At 37.1% G+C, this 13882-nt stretch overlaps 1 protein-coding gene across 1 annotated transcript in view; it reads right to left on the bottom strand.

Moving 5' to 3' along the window:
• GUCY1A1 (guanylate cyclase 1 soluble subunit alpha 1) overlaps positions 1–13882 on the bottom strand; it is a 36275-nt gene that overhangs the window by 7846 nt on the left and 14547 nt on the right. Inside the window, exons 2-5 of the mRNA XM_075421609.1 lie at positions 6701–7112; positions 3719–3780; positions 2057–2115; positions 287–996 (exon numbers count right to left, since the gene is read on the bottom strand). Of these exons, the coding sequence (XP_075277724.1) occupies positions 287–996; positions 2057–2115; positions 3719–3780; positions 6701–6949 (1080 nt within the window). The 5' untranslated portion in view covers positions 6950–7112. The remainder of the gene's footprint in view (positions 1–286; positions 997–2056; positions 2116–3718; positions 3781–6700; positions 7113–13882) is intronic.

Genomic DNA, 13882 nt, shown 5'->3' with positions numbered 1-13882 from the left:
AGGCGCACTTTGGTAAAGCTTTCCCTGCCACTGTCTTTGTGTTAGAGATGCCCTTATTCTCAGCAGCATGACATGTCATTGGCTTTGTCTCAATTTAGTGAGTTTATATCAATATTTCTTATTTCAAATTGGGTTTTTTTAATCAAATCAAGTTAGCAGTCAGATTTTACTTGTGTAAAAGTCCTAAAGCAGAGTTTTGACTGAATATTGGGTTTTGTGGCTATTTTAACTCTACCTCAAGAAAATAAATTCTTCACAGAAGTAATGGTTATAAAAAGTCTCTTACCATGGATGATTTCATATCAGTATTATCCCATCTTCTGACTCGTACAGTAAACTGCATATTTAGCATTGTCATTATTCCACTAAAAGTGCAGCTTACTTTGGGGGTAAGAATTTCAAAGTACTCTTCAAAATTGGGCTTAGCTTGAAATTCTCTCCTGGTCAAAAGTCTTCTTATACCATTTCCAATTTGAAGAACTGACATATCCTTGTCAAACATAAAATGAAATGGGAAAGTCTTACAGAAGACAGAGGCAGGAATCACAAGTGAAGACTGTGGTTTACATGGAGATAAGGAGGGTTTTGCACTTTTGACTTGTATAGAGTACAGCAAATAAGGCTGATTAGCAAACTCAGTGCAGTCATTATGGAAACAAGGAGGCATGAGCATCACTTCCACTTCACTTTCATACAAAATATGAGCTGCTGCTTTAATAATACCAGATAGAATAAGACTTGTGATTTTCTTAGGAAAGAAATAATACACATTTAAGAAGTCCTGATCTTTCTCCAGGCATAATATGGAGGCATCTTCAAGTCTGTCTTTTTTTCCTGCTTCTTGGCTGTGGCCACTCTGCTTCAGCAGAGTAGTGAAACTGTTCAAGAAGTCTTTAAGGGTTCCTCCAATAACCCCTAATATGTGTTCATCCTCTTCATAGCATATTTTGAATAGCTCTTCACCAAGAGATTCCCGTAGAGAGTCCACGGGAACACCTGTATGGAACCACATTTAAGTCAGAACTGCACTCATCATGCTGAATCTCAGGCTAACCTCCACTTTTTTCCACCCTAGACCAAATCCAATTAGCAATATCCTTCCCTGATCCAGCACTGACACCTGAGGGCTCTCTTGTTCAGGAGTCCTGCTGTAACCAGAGACATAATCATGGTGCCTGGAAAACAGGGAGACAATGGGTGTAGTTTGGAAAGATCCAAGACTCAGTGTTCTTTGTAGAGATGTAGACAGAATGAATGCACATTTTGGCACAGGATTTAAATGAATTCCCTTAGCTTGATATGAAGAAATAAGATTTCAAAAACTTAAAATAAGAATAAAAAGAATAAAATAGGATCTGTGCACACATGCAGATATAAGTACTATGCCTGATCCAATAAACTAAATGACCCTAGAAATATTCCAGGCCAATTGGCACAGAACAGCTCACATCTTTGCTAGGAAATTTGTTTTAACAGGATAGCTGCATGCAGACTGACTGTTGGGAATGTTCCAACTCTCCAACTGTTACTGGGAATCATTTGGAAAAGCGTTATCTGTCGCAGGCCAGCTGTGTGCCAGGACCATCTTAACAATTTAAGTGTACAGAATATCACTTTTCAGTTTCTGGGAAGTGCTAATTTACTTCTACAGATGTAGCCAGAGAGTTCTGTATTTCAAATTACAGCAGTTCTCTTACAACAGACTTCAGTCCTTCAGAAGATAAAATGTATCAAACAGTTTTTCCTGAGTATAAAACCATAACATTTCACTGAATGTATGTTACAACTCCCTCTAGATGTTGGATCTTAGGGGTGGATGATTCTATGACTGGTCAGACTTGAGAAACTTGTCTCTTTAGCTCAAATTTTGACACTCTGAAGTGTTAGCTGCAGAGATCATAGTTTGTGTTGTCAGCATCACTGCAGCCCTTACATGGAGGTAATTATTTCTTAGTAACAAGATTGATTTATATATACATACATTATTTTATATATATACACCTTATATATAATACATATATTTTTATATATATTCTATTAAATGAGCTTACATTACCTGCTGCATTAGCATGATCACTGATTATTTTTTCAAAATCTTCTCTATCCCCAGTTTTTCTGTAAAGATCATAAAATTATAAATAAAACCCCTGAAAAATCAAGATAAACATGGTAAAAATAGCAAGTAACAGAAGTTACCTACCCTGTCTTTAATGTGTACAGACCAAATTTTGCTGATCAAATAGGCAGTTTTTCATTTATTCAAAATAGAGTCTTGGTAGTAGCACAAATCCTGTGCATTTGTAATAAATTAAAGTTTTAGTGGTCTGAGCTCAGATTATGGATTGAGGCCAAATGCTGTCATTAATTAAAACCCCTTCAGTTGCAACAGTCCTGGGTTCGGGTTTTTTGCTTGAAGCCGTAACTATATTTCATAACGTATTGTAAAATATATTGGAATTTACATTCAAGCCTTTACTGGAATTACATTGCATTGAATTCAAATGAGGTGAGAAGGTATTTCTGTTTTGAGAGGAAATACCAGTTACACCTATTAACTTCAAAATTATTTGTTCATGGGGAGTAATTCAGATTGTGTGACGTGAAACTGCAGCCCTCTGAGTTATTTGTGGTCAATAAAAGTCAGCCTGAATGTCAGACCCAAAATGATGAGAAGGACATATAGCTTAGATCAATCTCCGTATAAGCAACAAGCTTTTGATACATGCTTTCTGAATTTCTGCACCTGAAATATCTTAGATATAAGCAAAAGCAATACAGACATTTAGATCTGTTTTACATTTGCATTATTACACTATTCAGAATAGCATAATAATTTTTTCTTTCAAACTAATACCCCAGGAAGCAACACATAATTAAAGATAGGGAAAATATTCATATCAATAAGCCAGTCAGCAATTGCAATGCACATCTGACCAGCTATCTTTGGTTCAGTCAATGTATGTAAAGTGCTTTGAAAATACCAACTGTAATTTAAAAGACACATGGCAATTAACTATTCTTACCAAGATGAGCGAAACAGTGTAGTTTCCCAACTTCATTATTTTTTGCCATTTTTGAAGAGATTTAAACTGAGGAGTTTATTTTTTCAGATGCATTCAATAAATTGAATCCTCCATGTACAATAAGATGCTAAGAAATTCTCACTCCCTACAAGGCTCAAATGACTAATACTGGGTTAGTACTAAGGAGTGCTGAAAATCAAGCTGAGGTGCTCAGAAACAGAAACCAGAAGACAAGTGAGCCCAGTGAAAACATGTATGTCAGCATCTGAAGTGTATGATTGTTCACTGTATCAGAAGCCAAATTTTTTTGTGCAATACTAACTGTTTGCATTTAAAATTATTTTCCTGGGATCTTAGAAACACTGGGCTAGACCCATATTGACCTTTTCATCTATGCCTGAGTAGTCTCCTAGTTCCTCCAAAACACTTGCTCATTTGAAACAAAGTCCTTGCCTCTTTCCCTGCACAAATGGCTAAATTTACCCATTAAGTCAATTTTGTGAGTGATTTCAGTATTTTTTAATATTTTAAAATAAACTAAATCTTTATTAACTTACATAACATAATGTAATGTAACATAATAAATGTTGCACACCAATTTAATCAGATCATTGAAAACAGACTGCAGAAGTCCTGATTCCCAGTCACCACCTCAGTCCTTATGAACTGTCCGCAAAACCATCACACATACATACCTAGTTTCTTTTATCCTGTGTTTTGCAAGAGTTCTCTGAAGTGCAAGATTTAGCCTTTCAAACTGAGGAAGAAAAAAAGGTATGTTGATTAAAATGTCATTGCTGAAAATTTAATCGTAACATTTTTACACAGAGAAGACTTCGCTGTCCTCAGGACTAACATCTTTTTTTGAGATGGTATAGTTGTTAGAAACAGCATCTCACTTCTGTGTTCAGGGTTTAGTTTATGTTGATGTTGTCAGCTCCAGTAACACTATAATTAAGCCCCTTAGCTGATGTGCACCAGTGGCTGTGGATTTTAAATATAGTGATGTACTTTACCTCCAAATTGTCAGATGGCAATAGAGACAGTGCTGCTAAGAAAATATTGCACATCCCTCTCCCAAACCACCCTGCCATGGATGCAAAATGTAGAAAGAAATCTTTTCAGTTTAAAATATGTTCTCCTAACAGAAAAAGGCACTTACATTCTGCATTATGCACACAGCAAAACCTTAAAAAGTGGCTCTTCTAACTAGTAGCTTTTCTTAGAATATTAAGAGTTACATTTTTTTTCAGGGCAATTTTCAGAAGTGTCAAGATTGAAATTGCAAAAGGTAACAGAGTTTCAAAAGCATCTATAAAAGATCAAGATAGCATTCTGTACTTCAGATTACCTCCATTTCTGTTTTCAAGAGTGTAGCATTTCAAAACAATGTTAGAACCATTTATTTTACATTTGTAGAAAAAGAAGAATTTTGGCTATATATGCTGCAAACCCAAATATCCTCCAGATGAAAATCTAGTCACTGTAAATAACCTTTGTAAAAGCATTCCATAATAAAAGACCCTTTAGAGTATCATGAAGATTTACCTTAATTTACCTTGATCCCATGGTTCCATATCCTTTCTGTAGTTCCGAACTGGAACAGATACACTTTCTAAACATGCATATTTCAGATTGTTGGGGCCAGTAAAGCTGTTCTATGTACGTAGCCTCTGATCATTCAAAATGCAAACTTCCCACAAAGACAGGGTCATAGAACAGTACTATGTTGCCATGATAGATTTTGGCTGCGAGACTTGCTGTGGTCCGGCTTTTCTTTGGTTCTCATTCCCTCAAGAAATTAGTGTTTTCTACTGCATCTTTTACTTTTTTTGTTTTCAAAAGGAAAGTTTGCACAAGTGAAGAAAATGTCATGTGAAAGAAAGGCAATATATTCTGGAGACTTTTTCCAAGCAAAATTCTAAATTGAACAGACGCTCTACCATGTATATGAACACAAGGTAAATTACACCTGTGTATAAACTGGTACAGTAAGTGGAACGCCATCCAGTTCATTACTTATCTCCGAGCAATGTTCTCTAGATTTCTGGAAACACCCAAAGAAGCAAATAAAACAGTCACACGCACTACATTAAATCTCAAATTTAATCAACACTTATTCTGGGTTCACTGTGTCCTGAATTTCCATGCACAACTCACTGTTTTCATGAGGAGTTCATGAATCAGTTGGGGTCACGATGCGGCCCCCTGTTCTGGGGTTTCCAATTGGAAAGAAGATGATGTTAGTCACCGATGCTTAAGTAAGGCACTATAAAGTATCTAAGCGATGAAAAATATGTTTTTAAACAAGCAAAACCCTTCTATGGAGAACGAGGATTGGGAAGATGCTTAGGTCTTGATCCTAAATTAGCATGAGAACAGACTACCATACTTGGACAAAGTTCCAAGGAATATGACATGAATAACTGTAAATAGCAGTGACAACAGCCTTGAACTTCAGTAGCTTCTGGGGTACATGGTCATAACATCCTTGACTCTACCAAGCTTTTGCCCCAGCTGATGAACTAGCCTATTGGGTTTATGTAACAGGCAGCTGCATACATTTACATCACTCTTTGAAGCCAAAAAAATACCAATTATTTCATTAAAAATCCCACCAACAACTATATACTAGAAAAGCAACACAGCAATCATGACACCATAGCTGCTTTGCCAGTTCATTCTTGAGGTAAAAATTCTTTTCTTTATACGTTTAAAGATCAGTGTAAAGGGATGAATTTCTTCTGTGTAAGTGCAGCAGAAGTAATGTAGAGTAATGTAGTAATGATAATGTAGAGTTTTAACGAAAGGGTAACAGATGAAGAGTTGCGAAACAGATCTGCAAATAGATTTAACAAAACTCCAGCACACTTAGTAAAGTACACAGAACGTCAAGTAACAGCAGTGTAATCAGTTAAGTAGACAGAGCTGGCCATTTGCCATTTGTTGTCCCAACATATATCAGTCAGTTCCTCCACACTCTCCACAGAATTTGAGGCAAGCCCAAGTGTTGAATGTTGTGGAGCTGCATTTTTTGTTCTCTTTTTACGGAGACAAACCACAGTATTCATCTCCACTCAAGCAAACCACTGTGCATGCACTGTACTTGTTTTCAGTTGAGTTGAGCAGAGACATAAGAATACCTTTGTGGTAAACACAGTAACGTTTTTAAAAACAGTATGGCAGGAAGTTAGCATCGTAACAGGTGAAAACAGTTTTTTGGCTTTTTTTTTTGTGATAATGTCTAAGGTACATAGCAGTATAGATTCAGTTAGGTGAATTGATGAGGTGACCACATCATTTACATAATTAGGTAACAGGGCAGAGTTTCTCTAACTGTATTTCTATATAAAAAAACTGCTACAGAAAGACATGGATTTAAAAGGAACAATTAAAATTATCAGTGGAAGATTGCAAATACAAGGCAAAAATATCGGAAAATACATTGCAAGGGATGGTGTCAAAGTGTACAAAACTGATTGTGGCAAAATTGTATCCAGAAGGAACTGAAGAGAATGAAATGAGGATTTAAACTATGCAGAACTACATAAGAACACAAACTGAAGTCAAAACAACTTTCTAAAGGCTTACAACAAAAGGCTTGCATAAAATGTTTTTAAAATATTTATAATTAAATTCTATTAAATTGTTGTTATTATTATGCAGTATCTATTTACCTCAGGAAAGATTAGTTTGCAGATGCTTTCAGTTAATGTGTGCAGGTACACTCTGCTTCTGCTCGTTTTCCTTTGCGGAAGGTTTCCCTGAGCATCTTTTTCATGGACTTCTTTGCAGATGGGCAAAGCTGCTCTAGAGCTGTTTTCTGTGCAATCTTTGTCTTGTTCCTCAGTAATGTGACTGTGAGTCAGTAAGGAGAAAGGACATTCCCCTGTGATCTTCAAGTCTTTCAGTTTTGTACAGAACATACTGTACGAAGACCCTTTCTTGAGATTAAGAGTACTTGGCTTTGTGTTTATTAGTTCTCTTCTGTTTACTAACAAGAGCAGAAGATGCCAGAACAGTAGATGAGGCAACCACTGTGGAAGATTATTGGTAGCTATATATCACCACAGGAACAAATGCATGCCCCTACAAAACAAGAAGAAAGAAAAAAAAAATAAAAACATTGTGACATGACAGTTTTATCATACGTGCGTTAAAATAATGGCTTTTCTAGGACCTTGCTCAGGAAAGCAATTAAGCTCACATGCCATTTTAAGCATGTAATCCCTACTGACTTCAGTGCTTCAGGTAATTAAAGTTGCCTCCATGGTTAAGTTCTTGGTTTAATTGGGGCTCTAGTGATTAAGGCAGAGGAGTTGTTTTATCTGATATGTCTTTGGTCACACTGATAGATGAGGTTTCTGAAAGAGCAGAGAGCAGAATTCTAATGAGAAAACCTTTTTAATTCTTCATAAGCAGCTATTAAAGACCACCTGATATGGCACAATGAAACATATGTTATGGATACTTAAATCTCAGTTTACTTGATGCCCAAGATATCCTTTCTGTAATAGAGAAATGTGTGACTAAAGTTAGTACTTGCACTTCTGGAACAGCAAATCGTCCAAGACCAAAGGTTCACGCCTCGTGTAAAAGCCACTGACTGGTGACAACTAACATCATGGGAATTTGAGCACATAACTGATGTAGGTGCTTGGAAACACCAAGGGATTTTTATGCTTTTGAAAGTGATATATTTCAAATAAAAAATTTAAAAAAAGGGTAGAAATTTTCATTTTAATAGTTGTTCCCTGTTTCTTACATTTATTTCAGTAAGACTTAATCTGATAAAGGGTCTTCCCTTAAGGGCTTCATTTTCTATTGACTGTACCTCATGGAATCGGATCCTCTCATCCTCATAGAATACTCTAACAAGGTAATCCTTGAGAGCCTTTAGTGACTCTGGAAGCAGCTGAAGTATTACGTTTGTCTCTCTGGAGACAGACCACAATAACTATGTCTTTCAGAGACACTATGGCTTTAACCAGCCTATGCACCACACTGCTTATTTCTGCCCCTGAGACACCCAAAGGGCTTTCAGGGTCACACAAAAACTATACCAGGGTTACAAATAGCTAATTCCCTGATACAGGTTATTGCGTGATACTTTTGAAACAGCTGGAATGAATGGCATAGCAGAGCAGTGCTGCAGACCCAGCACAAGGGGCAGGGACAAGAGCAGAAACAGGCAGAAGCTACTTTGGCTGGACCTGCTGCTGAAAAAAACTATTTGGCAGAAAAGGCTCTTTTAAAGTATGCTGTAATACTGATGGTGTCAGGCCAGCTTCTAGGGGACATCTATCAACATTATTAAAGCATTATTTTAAGAATCAATAAACACAACGCTAAGAACAAGAGGCTGAAGCATGTTTACGTAACATTCTGATTTCAGTTTTTACACAGAAACTCATTTGTTTCTACTGCATAGATATCAGTAATGCTTTATTTTTTGTTGCTGAATGTTGTTGTGTAGCAAATGAGGCAGTGAAAAATTTCAAGCAGGAACCACACTCTCAATACATAAATATACATAAAACTCTTCTTCATTATGTAAGCATTGTTACATATATGTAAAAGTACTTTTATTCAGGAGCTATTATATAACCTTGTATGACTTTACCAAAAAAGAAAAGCAGAAAAGAACCACCTTTTCTGTAGTTAGACTGATCTGTGTACTGAAATAAACTGTTAAGAAAAATAGTACCATAAATATATACATGCACCACTGTCAAAGGATTAAAAAATCTGTGGCTTTGATGGCTTTTACATATATACTCATGTGCTTTGCTGAATTTGGGCCTCAAATTTCAAGAAAAGTCTTGAATTTATAAAATGACACTACCAAACCTTTTTAAATCAAGTATATCAGCATTTGGGAAGAAAGAAAATTCTGAAATATATTTTTTTAAAAAAATATATGATAAAACATTTAAAACATCTCCCAGTGAGTGTAATACTGCATTTATATGTGCTGCTATTTGGGAAAAAAAAAAGTTTCTCTCTCTGTGAACAATGTAAGGTCGAATTAATAGTTAAAATAGATACCAACTAATATTTACTGCATTTGCACTAAACTAAGAACAAACGAACCTTCAGCAATTACCAGTAGTTTTAATGGGTTTTTCTCCTCCTGCTGTTGAAACTATTTCTCTGTTTCTAGAAGAAAATGATCTGGAATTATTTGGGAGTTCACTTCCATGCTACTATATTGTATTTTAATTAAATTACATTTGATGTGGTAGGAGAAATATCCAGGCAGGCAGACTCAGCTCTGTGAAGGAAGTGATGACATTATTTTACACCTGGAAAACCTGAAGTCTCCAGGAGCTGCCAAGTGGCAAAGAGAGGTCCCAGAAGATGGTCATGGGCCAGGACTTACTCAGGGGCAAAATGGGCACTGATGTGAAGGCCCCTGAGTCAACAAAGCTGCTGGATATGCAGCTACTGCGGCTGCAGCTTCATTTTGCGACGCAGCCTGCCATCCTCTGTGCTGCAGGACACCCACGTTCAGCCTCGTCCTGCCCTGGAGGGGACTGGAATCACTGCCCTTGCTCTGAACATGATCTTGGGCTCCTCCCAATTGCTATTTATGAGAAACTCATCACTGATCTGCAAGAAGGTGGAGATCCATGATGTTTCTAGTGATAATATAATATCATTAATGTACAGATCTTTAAATTCCAAATAATGATGACACGGTTCCTCAAGAAAGCTTCCTTCAGAACTGTTTTCTAAGTATCCTGAAGTTCTTGTTTTCTCAGAAACAAATGGGATGGTCCTTTGATAACATATACCCCAGTTCAAAACTAGTATCAACTTAATAGGCATAACAATTTTCAAGCAGTGACCAATTCAAGACTCTTCCTGACCGCTGCAATGACAAGACTCTCTAAATCACATGTTTAAAGAAACAAAGTGGAAAACCTCATTCCATGATGCTTCAGAGGATTCGAATACTGAAAAAACCCATGCATATACTAGGTCTTCCTTTATTAAAACATGAAGTTTGCATCTGGTATCCTAAGTGCATCTTGCACTTAACATGACTAAAATTCAGAACAAAAGTCTATTGTGTTATAGGGAGAACTGTCTCAGTCAAACAGTAATTCGACACTGATTTAAAGGTCTGACAGGAGAAAGATAATGAATCGCCAGTGTAGAGTTTACAGAAGGAATTTCAACAGTACAACGGACCTTGAAAAGGTACGAGAAAGATGACGACACACATCACAGGTTAAGTCAAACATTTGCAGATACAAGAATGAGGAACACCAGCCCTCCTGTTGTTCACAATGTTTAAAAACATTTTCTGACCATAACAAAAAGAAACACGAGGAAACATGGGAAAAGTTTCTGGTTTTAATTCCTCTGCAAACACACTTTCAGAGAGCTCATCCCAGGGGAACAGCAGTGTTTAATGTGAATTCTCCATCTCTGCCTTATTAATTGCTGTCATATTTACCTTAGGAAGCAAATTGAAAATTAAAATTAAATAATCTGCTGTGAGATCAAACTACAAGCAACCAATTTATTCAGTGTCTGGCTGAATGCAACATGGCACTATGCCACTCAGAAAAATGAAGATGACTTTACATAGTATAGTCATAGCAGAAGAGTAACTTAACAGTGCTGAAAATGCCTTGTGCAAACATTTCATTGTATATTTACATCTATACTTGTCTTACAGCCAAAATGTCTTCCTGTATGCTTATTTGTACTAGTTGCTTCTGAACATTTTCCTCTGCTAAAAATTTCCTTGACAGTGCCATGAAATACAGTGCAATGAATCAATCGTACAGTAAAAGCCCCTAATATTAACACAGCCATTTATAAGAGTTAAGCAATACCACTTATTAACAGTAGCTAAAGGTGATTTATAATCTTAGCTTATGGACATGGCACAAAAATTAGAAGCAACATTAAATACTTTTTTCTTATTACATGCAGAGTTCTTTGCTCAGAGTAGGACAGAATATGGTATTACCTATAGTGTCACTTTTTTATTTTTAATCATACATATCACTTTGTCAGGTGAACTGCTGCATGTTGAGGAAGAATTTAAAAAAAAAATAGTTTGTTTTGCAGCATTCAGAAGATAGCATTGACTGGATCTAACTGCCTCCAGCACGAGAGTGACGGCAGCCCTTGCAGGAGCTCAGCGTGGTCTGGGAGCCATTGCCTCGACAGAAACAGCTTTTAACTGCTGTCTTGCCTTCATGTAAGACAGAGGCCTGAAGTTCCCACTCAGCTCTAATCTCTGTGGGATTCAGAAATCACTGCCTTTTGCCCCTTGCCAGTCAGGAGGCCTCTGCACAGCACAAGGCAAGAACTGATACTTCTACGTGCAGGCAAAACAGAATCAGCTCCCAGCGAGACAGGTTAATGCCCATCACCCTAGCAGCAGCAGCTCATTGCGGATTCAGCTGTTGTGCCCATCAGCAGACAAAAACACGGAGAATAATGAAATCTTATCATTTTGTCTTACTAATCTGAAGTGCAATATCCACAATTTATTTTTTCCACTTCAAGTGCTGTGTGTAGCAACAGAATCAAAGCCCTGGTGATGTGTCTGTTTCCAAGGATTTTGAGGAGGCTTCTGAAATACTCAGAGAAAATTGCTCAAGTTTGCATCAATGTATAAGCTAATATTTTAAGAAGTCAAACTAAGCATTTATTAGTTTTATTAAATCCTGTAGAAATAAGTAAGCTTTCCTTGGCTGCTTCACTGCTAACTTACACACATTCAGAACGCACACACCTTCAAAGCATTAATTTGTTTGGGTATTGCTGCTTTGGAGAGCACAAAATGTAAGTAACCAGAGGAGACAGGCAAATCTGTTCACTAATTTCTAAGTGGTAGTGAGTTATACCTAATAGAAAACTGGCAATTGTTGACAGAGCTAGAGGACATCTTGGAGAAGATGCACCCTTGTGAAGAGGAGTGAGATGTTTTCCTGCATCTCCCCACTCAGAGACTAACTCATCAAGTGAAATTTGAGGATGCCTCATTTACCCCTTTGCAGTAATTTGGTCCTGTCATTAACATAGTAAATACATTTGCTAACCTACCTGGGGATAACTGTGTCATTACACAAGAATAATTTAAAAACTGTATCATGTGTAACTTGCATATTAGGTAAAGTGCACAGTCTAAATCTGCAGCAGCAACACAAACATAATTAAAATATTAATCAGACCAAATTTCATAGACAATATAACTCTATAAAAAGAAAACTGCAAAGCCAAGGAGTTGAGCTCTAGGAAATCCCAAATATAGGTGACCATTCAGTCCTAAATCAGTACCACCCTTGTGTAGATACGGGCTTTACTTACACTACAGAGTAGCACCTTTTTTTTTTCCCAGCAAGATTCTAGACTCTTTCACGGTACAGATTTTTTCTACTTGACCAAAGGCAGTAACTGATGAAAAGGCTGATGTCTTCTCTGTAGATCAGGATGAGATGTGATATTGGACAGTAGACTTCACAATAATTTACTAATACCCAAGAAATTACTAGATTCAGCAATCTCAGATTCCACTCTATCTCTCAAAAGGAACATGCTTTGTCAGACATTTACTTTTCTTCTTATTCCCCCAAACTTTTGCCCTTCTTTCTGACAAGTCATCGCTACTTCTGATCTGTCTGCACTCCAGAGCCCTTCAGAGTAGTCTGACCATTTTTTTCCAAAGCATTAATTGCAATTGTGTGCTGTGCAAGCTCAGTTCCAGTGTTTTCTCTGCCAGACAGAGCTTTGTTTGGGGCTATTTGTCAAAGAAGTGTACTCAAAACTTTTCTGTAAGTCACAGCATACTTTTGATAGTAAGGAAATACCACAGCACACCACAGGACTTACTGAACCATCAGGTGGAATTGCAGTGATTACCAAGCTAAGTACAAGGTTGTAAAGCAGCTATGATAAAATAATACAAGTCATAGCAATCAATTATTATTTTAACAGTCCAAACATTTTAGTCAATCCAAATTCAGTTGTAACTCATCCCAGTGACTGTCCCTTATGACTGCTTAGGGCAAGCTAAAAATCTAGCTGTTGCTTCCAAGAAAGACTTTCTTCCCACGTAATGTGGAATTTCCTCACCTTTCCACCTTTTTTTCATTATGAAGCGTTTGAAGAAACAGAGAAACACAATGAAGTGTCTCCACTGTGTTCCAAGTCAAATGGATTGTGATCTGTGTTGCTGCAACATTAGACAGCTACCAAGCCAGGAGACGAAGAAAATAACTACCTTTGTTTTCCGAGAAAATAAGTTATCTCCTTTTCCATCTTGTCCCTATTGTAATCAGCAGAAAATAAGTTTCACTGAATACATAAGTAGACTTCAAACTGCTAATATGTCTCATTTTAAGGTCGTCATGAGACAGACATTTCTGCTGCTTTAAAATATTAGCATTTAATAACACCAAGCTCTATACCTTGATATAGAAAGCAGTGTTCTTGAAGACAGGGAAAAACCCTAGTATCACTGAATTTATGATACTGATTTTGTGACTGACTCATTTCCCTCTAATGGTCTGAAGTAAATCCCTGGATCCAAATATAGCCCTGGGAGAAGCCGAGACTCCAGATGTGAAAGCTGTATTGCAGCCACATCTCTGGTTTCAATTAAAGGCACAGGGGGAACCCGAATTACTGCAGCCATGTTTTGGCACGTAGCTAAAGGAAGGACTGATTCCCAAATGCTGCTTATAAAATAGATATTTGTCATTTTAAGTATCGCATGTACTTTCATAGGGTAAATATTTTCCCTGTGCTAGGACCAAATAGCAGGGAGGCACACTGAGAAGATAGCGTGGGAAAAACACTCCCTTCCTGCGAGCAAAAGCCTGTCTGTGAAA

This window comes from Opisthocomus hoazin, chromosome 5, assembly GCF_030867145.1.
Source record: "Opisthocomus hoazin isolate bOpiHoa1 chromosome 5, bOpiHoa1.hap1, whole genome shotgun sequence".
Lineage (NCBI taxonomy): Eukaryota > Metazoa > Chordata > Aves > Opisthocomiformes > Opisthocomidae > Opisthocomus > Opisthocomus hoazin.
The sequence above is the reverse complement of the archived record's forward strand: the minus strand, read 5'-3'. Positions and strand labels throughout refer to the sequence as shown.